General features: G+C 57.0%; 1 protein-coding gene across 1 annotated transcript in view; it reads right to left on the bottom strand.

Annotated features, from left to right (window-relative positions):
- Window positions 1–813: 813 nt before the first annotated feature.
- The window catches only part of SORL1 (sortilin related receptor 1), a 149559-nt gene continuing 127120 nt past the window's right edge, over window positions 814–23252 (bottom strand). Inside the window, exons 40-48 of the mRNA XM_070400142.1 lie at window positions 22396–22492; window positions 20196–20380; window positions 16191–16310; window positions 13557–13721; window positions 12128–12302; window positions 11124–11230; window positions 8150–8342; window positions 6098–6310; window positions 814–4387 (exon numbers count right to left, since the gene is read on the bottom strand). Coding sequence (XP_070256243.1) covers window positions 4320–4387; window positions 6098–6310; window positions 8150–8342; window positions 11124–11230; window positions 12128–12302; window positions 13557–13721; window positions 16191–16310; window positions 20196–20380; window positions 22396–22492 — 1323 coding nt within the window. The 3' untranslated portion in view covers window positions 814–4319. The remainder of the gene's footprint in view (window positions 4388–6097; window positions 6311–8149; window positions 8343–11123; window positions 11231–12127; window positions 12303–13556; window positions 13722–16190; window positions 16311–20195; window positions 20381–22395; window positions 22493–23252) is intronic.

The raw sequence follows: 23252 nt of genomic DNA, 5'->3' as shown, positions 1-23252 counted from the left end.
TTGAGGCCACAGCAGGCCTCACTGTTCTGTGGCACGTCAGTCTCACAAGCCTGGTGAAGGTGCATTTACCCACGAGAGACGGATTCACTGCTGTGGGGACCCTGACCAGAGCACGCTGGATGTGAAAGGCACTTTTCTGTACGCACTGCACAGGTGCACGTGTCTCATGGAACGCTGATGTCACCATCTGGCAAGCAGCCTCTCTTGTCTGAGAATAAAAGGTGCTGCTGAACGGCGTAGGGGCGGCTGTGTGCAGCGGCTCCTGTGCTTCCATGGCTGTCTTGGTCGGCAGTAAAGCACATCCTATCTGCTCGCGCTGCTCGCCTTTTCTCCCAATCCCGGCGTCCCTAGCAGAGGGGCCCGGACCCAACAACTGTCATGTGTCAACAAGTCATCGGAGCCTAAAACCCTAAGGACCAGTGCGAGCCCTTTGGGACCTCCCGCCTGGCCCACCTCCCCAGAGGCTCCTGGCCACGCGGCTCCTCACTCACTCACTCACTCACTCTCCCTCCTTCTCTTGGGTGTGAAAACTGCCTTCTTAATGCCAATCTCTTAGCAAAGGGAACCACCGCTCAGAGGGACCCCTCACCACACAAGTCTAGTCACTCCACAGCCTCCCAGCCTCTCCCGTCCCTCAGCCCCGACAGAGGCACGTGCTCCTCACGGAGCCGCCACCCGAGACCGGCTGGTTAGCCAGTTAGAGTTGCCTCATCTATGAAATAAACATCCTGAAACAGACCCAGCGAACGGGGGCAGGGACGGCCTAGCATTCCTATTGCACTCAGAAGAACAGCTCCGGACGCTGGCAGCGTAGACTTTCAAATAGGCGTTTTCTTGACCCAGTTCAATTTTTATTCATTGAAAAAAGTTGATATTGAGACAAAAATTATCTTAAAATTGTGCAACAATATAGGAAAATCTTCAGCATACATCAGTGATTTGGAAACTTATCAAGGCAGTTGAAACCATAAATGCCTTTTTTCACTTTGGAGAGAAACAAGCACACAGCATTTCACTTTAAATAAGAGATTAGACCTTTATTTTGCTGCGAAGACTTTTGATTTTGCGTAAAGTTCCTAATTCATAACAAGGAAATGACGTGGCCTATCTGAGAAGACCGCCCACCTCGGCCCACACCCTCACCCCATTGCGCTGCCACAGGACAATGCCGTGCTTAGGCCATTTGGTTGTGATGAATCAGTGAGCAACCCACACTGAAGCCTCTACTCCCTCAACCTTCTGAGGACTCGTCTACCGTCCTCGCACCGGAGTCTGTCGTGCCTAGAAAGTCTCCTATGAAGCTAAACCCATTGGCAGGTCACAGACACGGCCCGAGGGCAGCAGGCACCCCCAGCCCAAGGGCAGATTCTGCCGCATCCACACCGAGTGGAGGTGGCACTCGGTTTGCTCACATGACCCGGGCTCTCTCTAAAGGACCTCCCAACCCCGGCAGAAGGAAGAAAGACCTTTGCAGGGACTCACGGTGGCCCCAGGGCGTCGTGGTCAGCACAGAGGCCGTGATGGGCATGAAGTGGGGCTGGATCTCCCCGGGGAATGAGGGCCTTGCACACCATCACTCGCCCCAGACCCTCCCAAAATCAAGTGAAGCCCAACCTAGGGGAGCACCCCATGGGCAGAGCATGTGGTCGTGTGCCCCACATCTGCCCCAAAGTGCCCCTCGCAACACCGTCAACATGGAAGCCCAGGAGCCCTTCCTCCCCAGGCAGATGTTTCCACGCAGTATAACATGCCCTCGGCGGCCGGGCGGCCAGGGGTCCCTGCGCTCCTCGCGAGCCTGGAAGCAGGCTGCACAGCGTGGCTTCTCCCGGGACCCTGGAGACCGACGCTCACGTGTCTGCATGACCCCAGGTCTCAAGGCTCCGGGCACACAACACAGACGGGCAAAGCCAGCGTCTGGAGGAAACGTGCACACACTCACCTGGCTGCCGAGTGCCAGTGGTGCGCTAGCGGTCCATTGCAGCTCACGCAGAGTGCACTTCTAGAAAGTTCTCAGAGGGCCTGGGAGAAGAACCCTCTTCCCTTCGTGGCGAACGTTCAGGTGGCATCTCCAGCGAGGTCACAGACAGCCAGGGCTCCGACTGGTCCAGTGCACACAGCGGCCGGGCCCCACCCAAGGGCGCCCACAGCTTTTGCTTCCATCTCCCCATCTCCCACTCACTCCGCCTCTGGCTCTAGCAGACAGCACATGTCCCCCAACCCCGAAAGCTGTGCAGAGGGAAGGGAGAGTGCACCCCTCAAACGTTCGTAAGAATAGACACTTGGCACGTAGCGCCCCGTCGAGCTCTTCTTCGGGACTTAGCTCCGCGTCTGCATGAACAGCCCACCCTAAGACTGCTTTCTCAGACGGCACGCGGCCTCTCTCCCCTCCCGCCATGGAGGGAGAGGCGAGGCGGCCAGTCTCGGGGGGCGGGCTCCCGGGAGGCGCTGGTCAGCAGACTGGGTCCTCAGAGCTCCCCCAGGCGCCCTGGAGCTGGAGAAGAGGCGGCCTGTGGAGCGACTGAAAATAAAGGCGCAGCACCCCTCGCAGCAGCAGCCGCTGCTACCAGCCCAGCTGACCGGTGCGGCCCCCGCCGGCTCCCCTTGCCGCTACTCAAGGAGATTGGGGGCTGGGGGGCTGGGGCTTGCAGTTTTGCAGAACTTCAAGGTAAGTCACGGAAAAAAAAGAAAGGCCAATCTTCAAACAATAACAGAGGAAAGGGACAGAAAGAAGAGAAAACAGGCGGAGGAGGCTCCTCCTTACCACTTGTTAGAGCAGACGAGCCTTTCCCACGGACAGAGTGAACGTCGACAACTGAAACATTCCTCATCCAAAATACAAGTACGGAGCGGGGCAGAGGCAGGCTTACAGCTGTACGGGAACAGCTGATTCTTCCATTACTGCTTATTAATTACTGTACTGTTTCCCAGATGAACAACTGTAAACCTACTTTTGCCCCACCCTGTGTATTTTTAAACTACAATTTCATTTGCTCTTTGTTTTCCAAACAATCCCTACATAGAAGGAATCTATGTTATAATCCAAGGATGGTTGTTTTGGTAAAAGAAAGCAACACGTGGGGGAAGGCGGTGCGTTGCATCTGAGAGGAGAGGTGTTTATGCAGCTGGGGTACCAGGGCCCCTGGGCGGCCGGCTCCCGGCCCTGGGGAGGGGGGGTCTGTGTGGGCTCCCGCAGCAGGAGTCCCCACAACATCCCAGCTGGTGGTGGGCCCGTCCACAATGGGTCCACACCCTTGCTGAGTTGCCACAATCTGGATACCGGGGTGGCATCTAAAGGAAGAACACGATCCGGGCATTTCACCGAGAGCAGCGCTGCCGCGTGATGGGACTGGACGGCCTCCAACCACAGGCGCCCAGATCTCCGTAACCCCTTAAACCAGCAGACACAGGGGAGGGGGAAGACAAGGAAGGAGAGAAGGCACTGGCCAGTTCAAATGACTGCATAGATCAGTGTAGACCCTGGAGGACAGGGAGTGGCCGCTCCGACACACACAGAACTGGACATTGGAGACGCGTCGGCGACACGTGACAACAAAACGGAAGCATGGGCACGGAGCTGCAGCTCTCCCACCCGGAGCGGCTTCTGCAGCGACGACCCAGCGTGTGTCCCACGCAGTCCCCACCGCGCTCTGGAAGCCAGGCCTGCAGGGAGTGGGCGGTGCAGCGCGATCCAGCTGGTCACACAGGAGCTGCTGCTCGCGGATGGAAGGGGCGAGGCCTCAGGCGCACTCCGGGCCCTCCTTGTGCCGCAGGGAACAAACCGGGCTGTTCCCCCGGCAAACAGCTTCTGCTCCTGCCCTCGCACTGTGGGCCCCTCGCCGTGGTGTCAGGGGGCCTCACGCCCGCCTCATGCAGAGTCCCAATAAGTTAACAGAAGACATAACAGAATCTTCCCACCAAACGTTCACACACTAAACCCAAATGAAATCCAAAATAGGGAGCTTCCTTTCCACGAGGAGGGACTCCACTCGCCACTCTCCTGACCTGTTTATCAAATGCATTTATGTGTCTTAGAAAAATAAAAGATGGCGATTTACTCAACCAAAGTCACCTCACAGCCCTGCAAGCCGACATCACACCACATCAAAGCCGTCGGGCGGCCAAAGCCAACGCGTTTGACGTTCACAATTGTTACTACAAAGTTCATTCATTCCTCTCTTTCTTCTTCAGTTTGTTTGGTTTTGGCCCATATAAAAATAACATATTGCAACTCAAAGTGCATCTTTTAAAATAAACCATCAACTCTCTTTATCAAATAAAATATTTACACCATTTGGTTTCTCGCGAGGAAAGGAGCTCTCTCAGGCTATCACCATGGGGACGTCGTCAGAAAATCCAGTTATCATCGGAGTGTCTTCGTCATCCTCCCCTAAAGCAGAACAGCCAGCGTGAGTCCCAGCGCACGGCGTCTGTCCAGTCTCCCGCCACCATGCCCCTCCGTCCCCTCGTGCCTGCCCCCCCCCACCCCCACTATCACCAGCCCAGCCCCGGGCACAGCCAGCAACGCTGAAGCCCAGTACAGCTTCGCTCTGACTCAGTCACCTCCCCATGAGCAGGTGGCCAAGCTCCTTCTAAGAACAGCTTGGACCAAACCACGTAAGCAAAGCCCATCTTTTGGGAAGGAGCGTCTGACTCCCCACTTGCAGGTCCCTGGTGTTTTACTCCCGCCTGGGGGTGACGCACACCGTTAGCACAGGGAGCTGCCTGCGCGGGCTCTCCTCCAGCCCTGGGCTTTAGGGAAGGATCTGAGACCTGAGTGTTTGGAGGACAGCTTCCCAGCCTCACGCCGTCCCGTGACCCAGGTGCAGCCCCGTGGGGATGCCCAGCGCCCTCCCTGACCCTGCCGGCAGCACCGCAGTGGCTGACTCCTCCTGCCCAACACGCAGCGCCCACTGCATTCACGCAAGGGCGCCCAAAAACGCACAGCAGGAAAGGAACTGAGAGGCAACAGGCAGAGCTAATACAAATGGTCGGGGGTGGGAGTACAGAAATGTCCTGACAAACAAATCTGAATTCGTGTACAGAAAGCAACGACTACACACACTCAGCTCAGCAACCTGAGTCTGCAGGGGCCCAAGCTGAGGGAGGTCCCCACACACCCACTTCAGTACAGGAAGTGGCCACAGGTGGACTGGCACTTGGTGGGTGAGTGTAGACCAGTGATGGCGAACCTAGGACACGCATGTCAGAGGGGACACGCGAACTCATTTTTTTGGTTGATTTTTCTTTATTAAATGGCATTTAAATATATAAAATAAATATCAAAAATATAAGTCTTTGTTTTACTATGGTTGCAAATATCAAAAAATTTCTATATGTGACACGGCACCAGAGTTAAGTTAGGGTTTTTCAAAATGCTGACACGCCGAGCTCAGAAGGTTCGCCATCACTGGTGTAGACGTTCATAAACGGGCTTGTCCTCGTCCCCGGCCACTCGCTGTCAGTACAGAGTGGCCAGTGAGGCTGCGCTAACATCAGAAAGGGGACAGCAAGGTGGAAGCATGGCTTCTTGTCTTCTGTTCATCTCCCCCGACCCCCAGGCTATTTTCCTACTGATTTTTAGGGAAAAGTGGAAAGGAGAGGTAAAGACAGAGAGAAACATCCCTGTGAGAGAAACACATCTATGGGTTGGCTCCTGCAAGAGCCCCTACCAGGGCCCGGGCTGGGGAGGAGCCTGCAACCGAGATCGGTGCCCTTGACCGGAATCGAATCCGGGACCCTTCAGTCCGCAGGCCGATGCTCTCTCCACTGAGCCAAATCGGCCAGGGTGAAAGCATGACTGTTCATCTTGACTGGGTGTGGGGACCTCCGGCCTCTAGTCTGAAGGATAAGGGGCTGGGACTGAGAGCCTGACAGGCCGCTGCTCCTGCACCAGGCAGCGCCCAGCAGGGCTTCCCTAGAGCTGCGCTCAGCCAGCGCCACCACTTCCCCGGGGGCAATGCTCTCACAGGTTTAACCCCAGGCAATGGGATCGCTGTGAACACTGCGCCCTCTAGAGCCAGAGGATGGGCTCAGGTAGGTGCTTCCTAACCAAGGCCCCCCTGGGATCTGCCATGCCCAGGGAGGATGGGCCACATACCCAGGTCGTCGCCCGAGGAGAAGACGGCCGAGCCCAGCCGGGAGCTGTAGTGGCTATTGGCGAAGGCGGTGAAGCTGCCCTGCAGCCGCCGGTGCTTGGCATACAGGATGGCAAAGCCGACCCCCAGGCTCAGCAGGACCAGGAACAGGACAGGCACCACCACGGCAGCCACGTCGGGAGCCCTGGCAGCCTGAAGTGCTGACGCATCGCCACCTGCAAGGGAAGAGGCAGCCGTCAGCCTCCCAGGGGAGGGCAGGAGCCGGAGTCAGAGCAGGCAGCCCTCACTGCCCCCCACGCAGAACACGGGGAGCCTGCCACACCCGCTCAGACCGCCTGCCCCTGGCCAGGCTCCCGCACTCGGTGCAACGTGGCTCCCGGCTCCCTGCCTGAGCCGACAGACCACAGCCCTTTGCCTGCAAACACGGTAACTACACAAGACTGCTAACCACACCATGCGGGTTATTCGGGTCATCTCTCCGAAGGGAGACCTTTGCTGGGCACCGACACTGGTTTCCTTAGCAACTGCTCAAGCCCACGGGCGTGCCTCGCAGAGGAGGACGGGGTCAGACCGTGTGTGGGAGCCATGTGCTCAGTGCTAGGGAATGGGACTGGGATGACTCCCCCACCTCGCACCAGGTCCCCCATCTGCACTCCCCGAAGCTCGTGAAGCGACAGTCGGCACTGCTTTCCTGCAACCCGGACTCATCGGCACAGGGAGCTTTACAGGGTTTTATTTCAACCGAGAGGGTGAGAACCTTTCTATAAAAATTTCACATTGTTTAAAGCTCTGCAAAGCCATGTACGTGTCTCTAACCTGACCACGTGCCTCTTCCCATCGTCTTAAACACACCAGCTTCACGCCGGCGTCACAGGCTCTGGGGCAGCGATCTCCGGCCGGTGCGCCCTGAGAATGTCCACAACATGCACCCCCTGGCCATGCCGTTGGGGCGCCGACCCTGCTCCCTCAGATCACCAAATAAAAACATGGCAACAGCCAACACAACAGCCATCCGGTGTGAACAAATCAAAATTATACTTTTTGGGGTTTTTTGGTCCAATGGGCAAAACTACACCACTTTCTGGTGCTACAGAACTGCAGTCCTTGGCCGGCGGGTGCCAGGAGAGGCAGAGCGTAAGTGTTGCTGTAGAGCAAAGCCATCCCCTGTGGGGTTAGGGCTGGGCCCCCTGAGGGGCAGACTTTTCATCTCAGAAACCCCAGGCAGGATGTGGGGCCTGGGAGCCTGTTCTCTAAGGAAGCACATTGGACGCTCTGGGTCCCCACGGAGCGGGGGAGCCTGCTCGGCTGGGGCTGCCCTGGAGCAGGGGAGGGCCTTGGCTGGGCCTGGCCTCAGGCAGAAACTGGCAGCTGCCCAGGGATTCCCCCCAACAGGGTCTCTTGGAGACAGGCCTGGGAGCAGGGTCTCGCCACATATAACAATTCAGTATTTGTGTCTTTAATTTTTTTCATTATTGACTTAGCAAAAACAAAAAGGAGCGTCTATCATGTGTGGCAGCCTAACCCCAACTGTGAGGTGGCTATTAGGGGGTGGCTCCCGGCTGGGGCAGTCCAGAGGGGGCAGCAGGTGGAAGAGGCAGGAGTAAGGGGCTCCTGCCTCCAGCACAGCCAAGGCCCAGAGAGCAGCACAGGGCAGGATGCAGACTGGGGGGCGAACCAGGGTTTCCGAGGCAGTGGGCAGGGGTCCTCACAGCAGTGTCCCCAAGTCTGCGTAAAAGTTGTTGATTGGTTCTCCTTAAACGGAGGAAATGCCAGGCTCCAAAGTGCTGTTATTAACCCACTGTTTACCAATAGAGCCTCCTTTTAAAGCAACCCTGGGCGACACTCAGCATGTGGTCACTCACACCTGCAGCTCCCACACCTCGCCTGCTCAGGGTGCGTGTAAATAAGCCCGTGCCGGGTTAAGTGGGTAGTTCAGTGATTTTCTTTTGAACTGAAAGGATGAGTATTTTAGAAAAGCATCTTTTCAGCAGCCACGCTACGTGCTTAGTGCATTTCCCCGGGACCGAGGCGGGAACTGGAAGCAGCAGACTGACCTGACCCCAAGTCGTCGAAGAGCAGCACAGCCGGCTCCCCACAGAGCTGGCTGCCCAGGAGGCAGCTGGCTCGCACGGTGAACGTGTAATTGTGACCCAGCTTTAGGTTGGAGACTTTGAAGAAATTGTCGGTCGTGTTCCCGAGGTAAGCCGTGGTGTTCATGGCGTTATCGAACGCGTGTATCTCGTAGCCCTGGGAACAGAGACAGCGGGTCAGGAGGCTGAGGAAGGCTGCCCGCTCCATGCCGCTTCCCCTGCCCGACCTCCCCCGCGCGCTCACAGGTGTCAGAGCGCCTTGGGTATCCCACGAGAGCTTTCTGCGTCACCTCTGGGATCCTGGATCCAGAAAACAGGCACTTCCCATCCCAAGCGTCTCAAATACCCCGCAGTGCAGCCCGAACCACAGCCACGCTCGACACCCCATCCCGGCCACACCAAGGCTCTGGCAGCAGCCCATTCATCTCAGGCAATGTTAGTGCCACCGAGAACCTGGACAATTCAGTACGAGCGGCTGGAATGGGTTCTGCTAATCCTATATAACTAATATGCTAAGTGTCTGGTCATCTGTTCAACCAATCAAAGCATAATATGCTAATGATATGCTAAGGCCACTCAACTGCTCACTATGACATGCACTGACCACCAGGGGGCAGAAGCTCCCCGACTGGTAGGCTAGCTTGCTGCTGGGGTCCGGCCTATCAAGCCAGACAGTCCTGATCGAGGTGGGCTAGACATGCCCTGGAGCCCTTCCACGGTCCCTCCCCGCCCTAATCGTACACCAGTGGGGCCCCTCGGCCTGGCCTGTGCCCTCTCACAACCCAGGACCCCTCAGGGGATGTCGGAGAGCAGGTTTCGGCCGATGCCACAGGGATCCCTCCTCAGCCCAGGGCTCCTTGTTTTCCAGCTTTTCCAAGCTGGTGGCAGCCCCCTTGGCCCGGCCTTGCCGTAAAGAGGGCTCTGTAGGCCCTGCAGGGAGGATGAAATAAGCACGTTTGCGACTGGCACGGGCTGACTCCTGTGCTGGAAACATCCCAACTGGGACAGCCCTGACCCACATGCCGTGGGCTCCGGACAGATCTGAGGACTCCTGCTGCTTTCCCATAGTCCAGTGTCTAACCCCCACCCCCAACCCAAAACAGACCCACCTGTGGGCCCCACTGCATCCTTAAAGTCTCCTGGTCCCTGTCTACTCTGGGAACTCCACATCAGGGGAGGGAGAATGTGCAGGCTCGGCCAGAGCCACCAGGCTGGGTGGCTGAGCTGCAGCCCCAACCGAGAAGCTGGGCTCCTGCCACCAGGAAGGGCTGATGATAGCCATTGCCAAGCCAAGCCCCAAACGCCAGTCCTCTCCGTGCCCTGGCACTCCTCACGCTCTAATGCCAAGTCCACCAAGGCATGCAGAAAAGAAGCTAAATGACAGCACCCACCACCTATAACCTATTCTGCATCCTCTTCTGTGGGTGTGAAGGTGTCTCCTCCTTCATAAACAAAACTGCCCTGCGGCCTCGCATGTGAACTCTTCACATTGTTTCCTTAGAGCCGGGGTGGGGACTGTCCCGCCCATATAAGGCCAGCGAAATCACTTGGTCTGGCCCTGCCAAGGCAGAGGGGTGAGGTAATTAAATGTTTGACCAAATATAGCCAGCGTGGCTCAATGGTTGAGCATCGACCTGTGAACCAGGAGGTCACTGTTCGATTCCTGGTCAGGGCACATGCCCAGGTTGAGGGCTTGATTCCCAGTGTGTGTGTGTGGTGGTGGGGGGGGAGGGTAGGGGAAGGGGGGTGCGTGCAAGAGGCAGCCGATCAATGATTCTCTCTCACCACTGATGTTTCCATCTCTCTCTCCCTCTCCCTTCTTCTCTAAAATCATTTAAAAAAATATATAGCAGGCTAATTTTTAAGTTGATAATTTTGTGTGGCCTGTGAGCGATGTCATAAATATCCAAATGCCCCCCCCCCCCCCCCCGCCCCCGGAGAGGAAAAGGAAAGAACTGCTGGGTCACAGGGTGAACACTTAATGTTTTGATGCCTGTTACCACAGTGCCTTACAGAGGCTGAACTGACTCACTTTCCCGGTGCTAACCTCCCCGTCACCTGACGGGGAGCGGCTCCCTCCGCGCTCCGCCAGTTTAGTGGAAAGAGCAGCCTTTGTTGCTCAGGTCACTAGTGACGTTGAACCTTTTTCATGTGCTTAACCTGCTGCTGGAACTTTTCACTTCACTTCTGGTACCTTTTTCAAAATTAGAGTGTTTCTGTTGGGACTGCTTTGAGAGCCTTCTTTATATTTACGTGTACTAGTCACTTACATCATGATGGTGGGAGCTGTGAGGACATCCCAACTGTAACTTAGCTTTGCTTCTGCCATGACACTGTGCCTATCTAGAACCTGGGACTCGGTGCACACCAGCCGCCAGGCGGCCCCAGGCGTTCCGTCCGCGAAGCTCAGGCTCTGCGGGCGATGGCCTGCCCACCTTGGGCGCCAGCACTGCTCAGTGCTCTCTCCTGCTCTCACTGCTGGAGCAGAGTACCTGGTCTCCGATGAGGCAAACCAAGTGTTTCCTGATGCTGACAGACTACCTGCAGGTGCCTCTGCTCCCCTGAACTTCAAAGGAGGAAGCTGCTGAGACGCCAGGAGGGGAGCAGCCTGGACCCAGCGCTGGGCGCAGCCCCGCCACCGCCGCTGACTGTGGGGAGGCCCAGCGCCAGGAGGCCCAGCGCCAGGAGGCCCAGCGCCAGGAGGCCCAGCGCCAGGAGGCCCAGCGGGGCAGCAGGCCTGGGAAGGACGGGCCCAGGGTCAAGATGCTCATGTTCAAAGGGCAGTGTTAGCACTTCACTAGGTAGCAACCCACAGCAGCGGTCCCCAGCCCCGTCCACACCCTGCCTCCTGCTTCCCTTGCGCCGTTGCATGCTGGGAACAGCTCGCCCAGCACAGCCTCCCAGCCAACTGTCCATCACTGAGGAGGGAGGAACTCACCCTGCTCTCCTGAAAATACTTTTCCTTCAAAGCTAGACTTTTCCAAAACAGGAGGACGTGGTCATTCTCTGTGATGATTTTTAAGGCATCAGGTGCTGACAATGAAACTGAAAATTAACAATGAAATAGGATGCAGTTAGTGATCATACATTTGAATTGTCGTTTTCTTATGTCAAATGGAGATTGAATAATGCTCACCTTGAAGGACCAGGTTAATTTAAGGAGAAAATAAAACACGTGTGCTGCTTAGTACATAGCCTAGCATATGGCAGACACTCTTGAGCTGGCATCTCTCTTAGCCAAGAAACGTGAACAGTATCGAATATAGTAGCCCTCACACCCGAGGAGCCAGAGCCAAGCAGGCAGGCTGGAGGGAGGAGTGGGATGGGCTGACCTGGACTCCTGCTGCTGACCCTCCTGCTCTCCTGGTCGTGAGCCAGAGGGGGAGCCGAGCCCAGCGAGGGCGAGGGTGCTCCCTCCGCCAGAACAGCACAGCCAGGCCCCTCCTCTGCAGCCTTCATGGCCAGGGACCCAGCCAGGCCCCTCCTCTGCAGCCTTCATGGCCAGGGACCCAGCTCTGCCCGCGTTCTGAACTTGACCTGGCTACAGAGCAGCCCCGCTGGCAGGATAGGATGCCCCCTTCCTTAGCTGCCCGCGCTGGCCCCTCCATTTCTACGTCATGTTGCCTCCGGGACCAGGTGGCTTCATCCAGGCCCGCACCGGTGGTGCTTGGCTTTAGTGGCAAATGCGCAATTTTATTTCCTAACTATTTTGGGCATTTCTCCTCAATTTCCCTAGAAGTGTCAACACCAGCAGCACAGATTGAGAGAGAGAGAGAGAGAGAGAGAGAGAGAGAATGGAATGGACGGCCGCTCCCCAGCTCACAGCACCCGGCTGGTGAGGCCTCGCACTGCTGGCCCGCGTGGACCCTGTGGGCAGTGTCTGTCAGCCCCTCAGAAGGGCCAGCAGCACGCGACCCGCACAGGAGGCCTCTGCCTGCTCACCTGTGGTGACTTTTATGCTGGCATCTTTGCTCATGTTCCCCAGTTGGACAACGACATGGTATTTCCCTCCGGGCTCCAACTTGTTCAGGGTGTATTCCACAGTGCTGTTCTGGGACTTCACTTTGTAGCTCCTGTCGCTCTTTCTTATTAGATCTTTGACTGCAATTGCATACAACTGAGACAAGGAAAGGTAAGTAGAAATGCGGCATTTTCCCCAGGGGGGACACACCGTCTCAGGGCTGTGACCCTCAGCAACATTGTGAGCCCCGAAGTCTGACACTGCTCTTTAGGAAGCTGTTGGTGGCTAGATCCAATCTCACAACAAGTATTCAATCCAGGAATTGTGCACAGAATTACACTTCAATCCCCAAAGCAATTCTAGCCTAGCTGGTTTGGTTCAGGGGATAGAGCATTGGCCTGTGGACTGAAAGGTCCCAGATTTGATTCAGGTCAAGGGCACATGCCCAAGTTGTGGGCTTGATCCCCAGAAGGGGGGTGAAGGAGGCAGCCAATCAGTGATTCTCATCATTGATGTTTCTGTCTCTCTCTGAAATCAATAAAATATATGTATTTTCAAAAAGCAATCTGAGGGAAAGCCATATGTATTGTGGCAGCAGCAGGTAGAGGGCAGGCAAGGAGAGCCCAGGCGAGTGCTGAACTTGCGCGTCCCCACCTCCGGCATCGCCCGGGATGCTCACGGGAGACACTGAGGGAAAGCGGTGAAGGCGGAAGCTTTCCTCTCTCTCAGGCTGCTTCTCACAGGCGGGGACAGGGCACAGTAAAGGGACGGGCAGTGAGTGCAGTAGACTCACTCCTCAGGAAGAAGTCCACAGGCAAGAAGAGTCTTAGCAACCACACAGTAAATGCCCCTGGACTGGGGTGGGCAGGGCAGAGGGCATGGAGGTGAAGGCAGCCAAGCAGGAGGAAACAGGAGTTTTTCTAGATTCGATGCTTCTCCGTTTAGATCAGAACCAGCAAACTTTTATGTGAGGGTCCAGTTAGTAATAGTTGGGCTGTGAAGGCAGAGGGCCAGTACCACAGGACTCAGCTCTGCAATGCGTAGCACAAAAGCAGCCGAGATAACATGCAGACGATGGAACACCTTGGTTCTAATCACACCATTTTCAAAACCAGGTGACAGCCTGGACTGGCCCGCAGGCCTTTGCCTGCCAGTCCATGCTGGAAGGCCAGGGAAGGAGATGTGAGAAGGCAGAGAAGCGGGGGTAAGCCAGGATCCCAGCTGGCAATGAGGGGGGGTGACAACTAAGAAGAGGCACCTATAACAACCCCCATCCTTGGTGGGACAGAAAGGAGGCCCCAGCTGAGCCCCCATCCCCAGGTCTACGGTGCCGGCCCAGGACACCGTCCTCACACCTGCCCCCACACCACACTCAGAATACCCAGGGTTCCAGGGCCGCTGCACACTCACCAAGTCCTGGTCAGGGGAGTCATACGGGGACTCCCACTTTATCACAGCGGAGGTCTTGCCCGTGCGCACCGTGTGCAGGTGGCGGGGCGGGAGCCTGCTGTCCGGGATCATCCGCACCACCACGGAGTCCGAGGACGGCCCCTGGTAAGGCACCACCACACGGACCTGCAACAAACACCCGTGCTCTCAGCCGTCGTCATCAACTCATTTCCCAACAAAACAGTGAACCGCGTGCACAACCAAACGCAATCTTACAGAAAGATACACATGTGAACCAAATTCCCACGTTCCCTGAATGTCTACTTTATTTTCTCAGAGGTAACACTGGTAACAGCTTGTGTACTTCCTTCCAGAAATGTCTTATGTATATATTAGAGGCACTCGGGGGGGGGGGGGGGGGGGGGTGTCCCTCAGTCCAGCCTGTGCCCTCTCGCAGTCTGGGACCCTGAGGGGGATGACTACCTGCTGGCTTAGGCCTGCTCCCCAGGGGATTGGGCCTAAGCTGGCAGTCAGACATCCCTCTGGTTGCCCGGAAGCCCTCGGGGGATGTCCACTTGCCAGCGGGGAGCAGACCTAAGCTGCAGTCGGACATCCTTAGTGCTGCTGAGGAGGCGGGAGAGGCTCCCACCACCACCGTTGTACTGGCAGCCGTCAGCCTGGCTTGTGGCTGAGTAGAGCTCCCCCATGTGGGAGCACACTGACCACCAGAAGGCAGCTCCTGCATTGAGCATCTGCCCCCTGGTGGTCAGTGTGTGTCATAGTGACCAGTCATTCCCAGTCGTTCTGCTGTTAGGGTCAATTTGCATATTGCCCTTTTATTATATAGGAGTGCCTGGCCAGCCTGGGTGAAGGGCTGAGGGCCGTTTTCAGACTGGCCACACCCCCTTCAGGGTGGGGGGGGTCCTACAGGGGTGCCTGGCCAGTCTGGGTGAGTGGCTGATGGCAGTTTGCAGGTTGGCCAAGCCCCCCAGTGGGGACCCTCACCCCATGAGGGTGTGGCCAGCCTGGGTGAGTGGCTGATGGCTTTTTTCAGGCTGGCCAACCAAGCCCCCCAGCAGGGACCCGCACCCCATGAGGGTGTGGCTAGCCTGGATGAGTGGCTAATGGCTGTTTGCAGGCTGGCCACAGCCCCTTCAGTGTGGGGGTCCCCTCTGGGGTTCCTGGCCATCCTGGGGGAGGGGCTGAGGGCCGTTTGCAGGCTGGCCACAGCCCCTTCAGGGTGGGGGTTTTGCTGGGGTGCCTGGCCAGTCTGGGTGAGGGGCTGAGGGCCGTTTGCAGGCTGGCTAAGCCCCCCAGCGGGGACCCTCACCCCATGAGGGTGTGGCCAGCCTGGGTGAGGGACTGATGGCTGTTTGCAGGCTGGCCACAACCCGCAGCCACCCAAGCTCCCAGTGGACGCTGGCTGGAAGCAGGTATCTGGGATTTATTTGTCTTCTATAATTGAAATTTAGCTGGCTCAGGACTGGCAGAAAGCTTGGCTTCCTCCATCACCCAGGCAACCAAGCCTCCTGCTTGCTACAGCTCCGTGGCTCCCGGCCACCATCTTGGTTGGGTTAATTTGCATAGAGTTGCTCCGATAGGCTGGTGGGCATGGCTTAGGGCATAGCGAAGGTATGGTCAATTAGCATCTTTGTCTTTTATTAGTGTAGATGTACAGATATATGTTCATATAGAAATACAAATATTTGTGTGTGCATAGATATATACTTATATGCATGTGTGTGTATGTAATCAATTTTTCCAAAAAGTATTTTTACACATTATGTTCTTAACATCTTTCACTTAATAAGACAGTCTTTCCTTGATAAACATTTGTTTCAAATATTTTGCTATAACAAGCAATAGTATGTCACAGATCTTTTCCATATATCTTGGCACACGTATAAAAGCATGTAGGCTAATAGCATGACACACATGTAAAAGCATGTAGTCTAACAGCATGGCACATGTGGGAAAGCATGTAGGCTAACAGCATGGCACATGTAGGAAAGCATGTAGGCTAACAGCATGGCATGTGTGGGAAAGCATTTAGGCTAACAGCATGGCACATGTGGGAAAGCATGTAGGCTAACAGCATGGCAGGCGTGGAAGAGCATGTAGGCTAACAGCATGGCACATGTGGGAAAGCATGTAGGCTAACAGCATGGCACATGTGGGAAAGCATGTAGGCTAACAGCATGGCACGTGTGGGAAAGCATGTAGGCTAACAGCATGGCACATGTGGAAAAGCATGTAGTCTAACAGCATGGCAGGCATGGAAAAGCATGTAGTCTAACAGCATGGCAGGCATGGAAAAGCATGTAGGCTAACAGCATGGCACGTGTGGGAAAGCATGTAGGCTAACAGCATGGCAGGCGTGGAAGAGCATGTAGGCTGAATTCCTGTAAGTAGAATGCAACAAAGGGTTTCATCAGTTGCTGTGGCTGCGTGCCAAGTGCTCAGTCCTCCAGTGGAGCCACAGTTGTGTGGCTTCATTATGAGCTCAACTCGTGTGGCCGAGAGGCCAATCGCCCTGTCACACGCGGGCCCTGGACCTCACCTCAGTGCCCCAGGCCTGGTCTGAGCTTGGAGCCCGGGAATGAAACCATCCCTTACAGAGAAACTCCCCTGGGCGTTCTGGCATGGGACACTCACCAGAAACAAGTACTGCTCGTCCCTCCCGACAGTGACTGTCTTGTTGTGGAGCGAAGTCGTCAAGCTCTTCGGGTTCCGATAGAGGTCAAGGAAGGACGTGGCATAGAAGATGCCATACACCTGACAGGAGAACAGGAGGGGCGTCAGCTCCGTGGCTATGACCTACTGTTCCCTTGAAATCCTAATGTAGACCCTGGGGCCAGGTCAGAGCCCAGAGAGCAGTCTTCACTCCATGTCCATTTCATCAGCATTTACGGCCAAGGCACATGGGCCGGGCACTGTACTTGCTAGAAGTAAGTAAGGCGCGGGCTCTGTCCTCACAGAGGCAGAGAAGGAAAACAGATAAGTAGCAAGTTGCCAACACTTTGTCAGGAGCTCCATAGAGGGGATCTCCAAAGCCGCAGCCCTCTACCAGGTGGCGAGGAATGTGGACACAGAGGGAGGTGGGAGCTTGCAGACTGGGAGGGGGCCGCAGGGTAACACAGCAGCTGCCCGAGGAGACCAGCTCTGCATCCCTCCTCAGCTGAGTCCTGCTCTTAGTGAGAAGTGCTGCCTAAAAGGAGTCCACATTCCCGCCTCCCTCAAAGCTAGGTAAGCCACATGACAGTCCTAGTCGATGGGATACAGCCGAGTGCGACGGGCCTCTGAGGGGGCCCTGCTTCCTGCCCCCCGCCGCCCAGATGCAGGTGAGGGTGTGGCTCCAGGAGCCTCTGGACCCAGAGGTGACCTGTAAGACAGACGCCAGGTGCAGGGTCTGGCCTGGGTCCCATTCAAACCAGGCTGCAGCTGCGGAAGCCGGGCGGCTGGACTTGGGACGGAACACGATGGTCTATGGCCACGTGACGTTCCATGTCCATCCTGTGTAGCCGGACCTCACTGATACCACGGGAAAGGGACGAGTCACAGCGGGGAAGGAGAATGTGAGGGCGGAGTGGGAGCCTGGAGCTGATAGTGGGAGGTGCCGAGTGTGCTTCTTTGTAAGTAAAGCCACAAAGCATGGTCTCCAAGAGCAGTTTCTTCAGCACAAAAGAGGAAACGGGAAGGCCAGGGCAGCCAGGGAAGGAGGGAGCGATCAGGCCACACAAGGATCCCGTCCCAGCAGCTCAGCGTGTTCTTCCGGCACTGCCTGCAGCCAGGACAGGGAGGGGAGAGCCAGGGTCCCCAGGGGGACAGACTCGAGGTGAGGAGAGAAAGAATTAGGGGCTCGAAAGGGGTGGCAAGCATTTATGAATAAAGTGGGACCAGGAAAATGAGGGGGCTCCAGCATGAGATGGGACAAGGAGGCCAAAACAGGCCGAGCATAGCGAGGACAAGCCTCTGACCACCACAGGGGGAGGACCAGCCTGGGAGCACTGTGGGGGGAGGACCAGCCTAGTCGCACCATGGGGGGAGGACCAGCCTGGGAGCACCATGGGCAGGAGGACCAGCCCAGGAGCACTGTGGGAGGACCATCCTGGGAGCACGGCGGGGGAGGACCAGCCTAGGCGCACCATGGGAGGGGGACCAGCCTGGGAGTACCGTGGGGGGAGGACCAGCCTGGGAGCACTGTGGGAGGACCAGCCCGGGAGCACTGTGGGGGGAGGACCAGCCTAGGTGCACCATGGGCAGGAGGACCAGCCTGGGAGCACCGCGGGGGGAGGACCAGCCTGGGAGCACCGCGGGGGGAGGACCAGCCCGGGAGAACTGTGGCGGGGGGAGGACCAGCCTGGGAGCACTGTGGCGGGGGGAGGCCCAGCCCGGGAGCACTGTGGCGGGGGGAGGGCCAGCCCGGGAGCACTGTGGGGGGAGGTCCAGCCCCGGAGCACTGTGGGGGGAGGACCAGCCCGGGAGCACCGTGGGGGGAGGACCAGCCTGGGAGCACTGTGGGGGGAGGACCAGCCTGGGAGCACCGTGGGGGCGAGGACCAGCCCGGGAGCACTGTGGCGGGAGGAGGACCAGCCCGGGAGCACTGTGGCGGGAGGAGGACCAGCCCGGGAGCATTGTGGGGGGAGGACCAGCCCGGGAGCACTGTGGCGGGAGGAGGACCAGCCTGGGAGCACCATGGGGGGAGGACCAGCCTGGGAGCACTGTGGGGGGAGGACCAGCCCGGGAGCACCACGGGGGGAGGACCAGCCTGGGAGCACCACGGGGGGAGGACCAGCCTGGGAGCACCACGGGGGGAGGACCAGCCTGGGAGCACTGTGGCGGGGGGAGGACCATGCCAGGAGCACCAGGGGAGGGAAAGGGGTCCAGGAGCCAAGGGCCAGGTGTGAGGAGGCCGGCACAGCATAGGGACGAGGGAAGTCGCTGTCAGGTGGGGGCACAATGAGGGAGATGCCGGAGTCCTGGGGACAGCAAAGGAGGTGACCGCCTCCACAGGTACCTGGGCCCTCTCCCTCCGAAGCTACCTCAGCAAGAGGCGGCGAGCAGGCTACCTCGGCCCAATTCAGGGAACCAGAGAGCCAGGCCCATCCTAGCGCCTGCACATTCGCCTCGCTGGGGGGCAGCTGGGTGACCTCAGCGGGGGTGTAACGGAAAGCAAGGCCTGTTGTTAGCAGAATCCACTTCAAGGTGAAGGGGGCCCTGGGACAGGCTGGGCATTCCTGACCCCACCCCGCCCCGCCCCGCCCGGCACTGGGTTCTGCAGCCACAGGAGAGAGGGGCTAGGAGCCCTGTCTCCCGCTCCGAGAGCTCCAACGCTGGCCAGTCTCTCAGTCTGAGCCTCAGTCTCCTCACGGGTAAAGGAGCGTGTTCCCCACTGAGCTGCTGGCGGAGGAGGTGGGAGAAGGTATGTGAGGGCTCCAGCTGTGCCTGGCACTCAGGGGGCACCCAGTAACCTGTGTTTCCTTCCTTCTTCGTGGCTGAGCTTGCAGTTACCTGCAAACTTGGTTTCACCCCCAGGAATCAGCCCTGCACCCAGTGCACTGGGTGCCTGCGGTGGACAAGCCGCAGGCCGCGTCCCCTCCGCAGCCCCTGAGGACACCCTGATTCTCAATGACAGATTGGCTCCCTGTCCTCTTCCACTCAGCAAACCCGGAAAACACTGCTTCCTTGCAAGGAGCTTGCAAACTACTCAAGGAGATTAGAGAACAGATAGAAGCATCAAATAGCCCGGCCGGCTTGGCTCAGTGGTTGAGCTTCCATTCCAGATCAGCGGTTACGGGCTGGATCCCCAGTGTGGGGCCTGCAGGAGGCAGCCAGTCAATGATTCTCTCTCATCATTGATGTTTCTCTCTTTCTCTCTCTCTCTCTCTCTCTCTCTTTCTTCATCTCTGATATCAATAAATGCATCTTTAAAAAAGAAGAGAGAAAGCATCAAATGGGATCAGCAGTAGCTAATGAAAAATTGCTCCATATGGACCCAACTGTAACGGTTTCAGGAGCCCCTGAGGTAAGAGGCCAAGGAGCAGAGAGCGGGATGTGACTGCACAGCAGGAGGAGGGCTCAGGGAGGTGAGCACACAAGCCCTGGGAAGACCCTCCTGAAGGTTAAGGAAGGGACGCACTGGGGAGAGGGGAAGTAACAGCCAGACTCGGAAAGAAGCACAAACTTAATCGCAGGGAATCAAAATGCACATATAAGAACAAACACAAAGATCAGCATTCAAGTGCAGTGGGGACGTGGAATGGGGGGCGGTGCCCAGAGAAGGCAGCCTGGGGGTGGGGGTCCCGTGGTGGGAGGGGGTGGAAATGTGTCACCATGCCGACACCTGAGCCAGGGGAGGCCCACGGACTGGAGCAGCCACCTCTTCCCATGCACGCTCCACACACCAACACACAGCAAGGGCACGTCCTCTCCGGGGCCAGGCCAGAGGGAGAAAGGGGTGCTGGGCTGGGATGTCAGGTGCCTCTACAGGTACCCAGAGCTGACCAGGAGGGTGGCTGAGCTTCAGGTGAGAAAGGATGAAACAGCCAGAGGAGAGAGCTCAGCGCTGCCCGAGACCTAGAATCAGGGGGTCCGCACCCACTGGGGGGAGAGAGCCTAGGCTGTCCCTGAGCTAGAATCAGGCACCCCTGGCTCACTCACCACGTCCTTGGGCCCAGTCCAGGTGCATTCCACAGCCGTCTGGTTAAGGGCTTTGGCTTTGAGGCTGGGAGCCGGAGGGCGGACTCCTTTGGTCACGATGTGCTCGAATGCCAGAGGACTGTCCCCTAGGTCGGTCCTGGCCCAGGCGGCAATCTCGTACGATGTCTGCGCTGTCAGATTGCCCACTGTGGAAACAGGAAGAGGAGACGCGGGAGGGAGCTGGGGTGGGAGTCGAGAACTGGCGTCCTGACAGGCACAACCTCTCCGTTAGTGAGGCCCCAGGTGGCAGGCTTTCGCTGTCACAGAAGCGCTGTTGCTGACTGATGACCACCACAGCGCCTAACCCCCAGTCAGCCGTCCCATGGAATCAGAGGGGCCAGACACGGTGCAACCAACATGTGCATTAGCGTTTCTTACAGCGGAAAACCTGCACACAGTCAGACCGCCGAGGGTGGGCCATCATCACACAACGCACATTCCACAAACTCCATGTGTGTCCCATCCACTGTGACGGAGCCCCTAAAAGCTGTCTCCAAGGATATTTAATGAGAGTGAAAAGTCTTTACAATTTTATGTTAAGTGAAAAGGGCAGGCGGTAACGCTGCATAGAAGTGTTCCGACTTTAGAGCTCCTGCTCATTCAGGAGACATCCGAAGTTCAAAAGTGGTCTTCCCGGAAAGTGAAATTGTGGGAAACTTTAAACGGTCACTGCACTTGTCTTGTTTTCTCAACGTTCTGTCATGAACGGTGCCCTTTCTCTGTGGGTGGCAATGTCGCTATGGAGCGAAGAGCAGTGAGCAAGGACTCCCGAGAGCACGCCTGGGACCGGAGGCTCCACGCTCAGTGCATTCCCAGGTTAAAGCGGTCAGACTCCCTAAGCCCACTGTTTTTGTGAGAGAGAGAAGCAGAACAGCACATTTAAAGAAAATGCTTGTGAAGTGCTTGGCGTGATGCCGGCATCGAGCGGCTCTCCGCGCCCCCAGGCTGAGCCTTCCTGCTGACTGCCGACTCCCAGTGTGCCACCGAGGCCCGAGGCCACCGGCTCTGGAATTAGAAAGATGTGGGTTCAAACCTGGCTCTACCACCTTCTGAGGGGATTACTGCAGCTCTGAGCCTTGTTTTCTCATCAGTAAATAAGACCCATCCCACAGACTGGTTATTGGGGTCACGCAAAACACACGCCCCTCGAGCCTCGGCAAGCAAGCTCCTGCACACAGTAGGTGCCGACGTCACTTTTATCCTTGTGCAACCTCGTAGGCAGCTTTCCTCTTCCACACACACAGACAGTCCTCGCTCAGCCGTGAGGAACCACATGACCAACAGCTCTGCAGACAGGCCAGCGGGGAAGGGAAGATGCCCCGTGTCCTCCCAGGACCCACAGGCAGCCTTCTTCCTGGAGGGTCTCCCTGGCAGAATTTAAATCTTCCCTTGAGCCCTGGCCGGATGGTTCAGTGGACAGAGCGTCGGCCTGCGGACTGAGGGGCCCCAGGTTCGATTTCGGTCAAGGGCACGTACCTCGGTTGCAGGCTCCTCCCCAGCCCGGGGCCTGGTCAGGGCTTGTGTAGGAGGCAACCCATCAATGTGTTTCTCCCACATTGATGTTTCTCTCTGGCTTTCCCTCCCTCTTACACTCTCTCTAAAAATCAACGGGAAAATATCCTTGGGTGAGGATTTAAAAAAAAAATCTCTTCTTGAGCCCATTTTCAAAGATGAGCATTTTCACTGAGACTCGGAATGCACACAGAGGTAAGGGGAATAAGACGATGTCCTTCCCTCCTTAGCCCAGCTTGTCCGTCCACTCACTCGACCAATATACACTGAACACTGACTATGCCCAGGCCCTGAGCTCCCTCGTATCAGCCAAGAAGGAGCCAACGAAAGCAGGAGAGAGACAGGTAACTGACCTGGGAGCTCTTTCCGTTGGAACTAAACAGCCTCTGCATGAGGCTAATCTGGCTTCACTCCAGTGTTTTCCCTTTAAGTCTTCAACTTCCATTAAGAGCCACCAGGGTAGAGGGCCTTGTGGATCCCTCCCTGGAGTCGGGAGTCACTCACATCCTCTCCGCCACCTACACGGCAGCCAGGAGGCCTCCGTCACACGCTCTCCCCATGCCTCCCCACGCCTCCCCTCGCGGCTCTGCTGCCAGGAAACGGGCCTAGCCCATCCTCCGGCTCACACAGACCAGCTCCAAGGGGTTACCTTTGTGGGACAACATGCTCCCTCGAAAGTTCAAAGTCCTCTTCTCTTGTCTGTGAGTGTCAAATGCCCAAAAGAGGTTCACCACGTAGCCATTCACCTGCCACATACCAAGAACGAGGTCACCAACAGTCCAGCCACGGAGCCCCATCGGAGACGGCACCCCTTCCTGCGGGCTCTGCTGCCGCGCGTCCCGATGGGGGTTGTTCCTTTTGGTCTTTACACGAATTCCGCGTGTGCTGCAGCGAGGGCTAGTGCACGCCCCATTCTAAAGCCAGGTGGGAGGCCACTGACGATGTAAAATACACAGTCAGTGAAACAAAAATTAAATAGAATAAAAGGACAAGAACCAATGCAGAGAGGCACAAGGAGGGGAAAATGAAGAAGAATTAGGTCCTGGTAATTAAAGATACGTTGACGCTCAGGTGGTCCTTGCAGTCAAGGCCAAGAGGTTCAGTGCTCGCAGGAGCGAGTGTGCCCAGGCCCAGGAAGCCGGCCTCCTCCAGGTCCTGAGCTCATGGAAAAGTCGGACCTAAAGATCTTTAAATATGAGACAACAAACAAAACAAGAATGCTTTCAAGACCAAAGACAAGATGGACATGCTCCATGCGGAGGCTGCTTCTCGTACCGACCACCTCGGAAGGAGGGCTTAACAGCAAACTGCAGCGCAGTGAACGGCAGAGACTCTGAAGGCTTCTGTCTGTCTGTCCCCCACACACTTCACAGACAGGATGATGTGAGGAGCAACAGGCAAGAAAGAACCCGAGAACCTGGGGCGCAGGTGACTATGGGAAGTCGGCCGTGCGGCCGGCTGAGCAGAGGGACGGGGATGGTGGAAGAGGGATGGGGTGAAGGGAGT

This window comes from Myotis yumanensis, unplaced genomic scaffold (assembly GCF_028538775.1).
Source record: "Myotis yumanensis isolate MYYU_CA2020_CCGP unplaced genomic scaffold, mMyoYum1.0.hap1 SCAF_19, whole genome shotgun sequence".
NCBI lineage: Eukaryota > Metazoa > Chordata > Mammalia > Chiroptera > Vespertilionidae > Myotis > Myotis yumanensis.
This window is presented reverse-complemented; position numbering and strand designations above follow the sequence as displayed.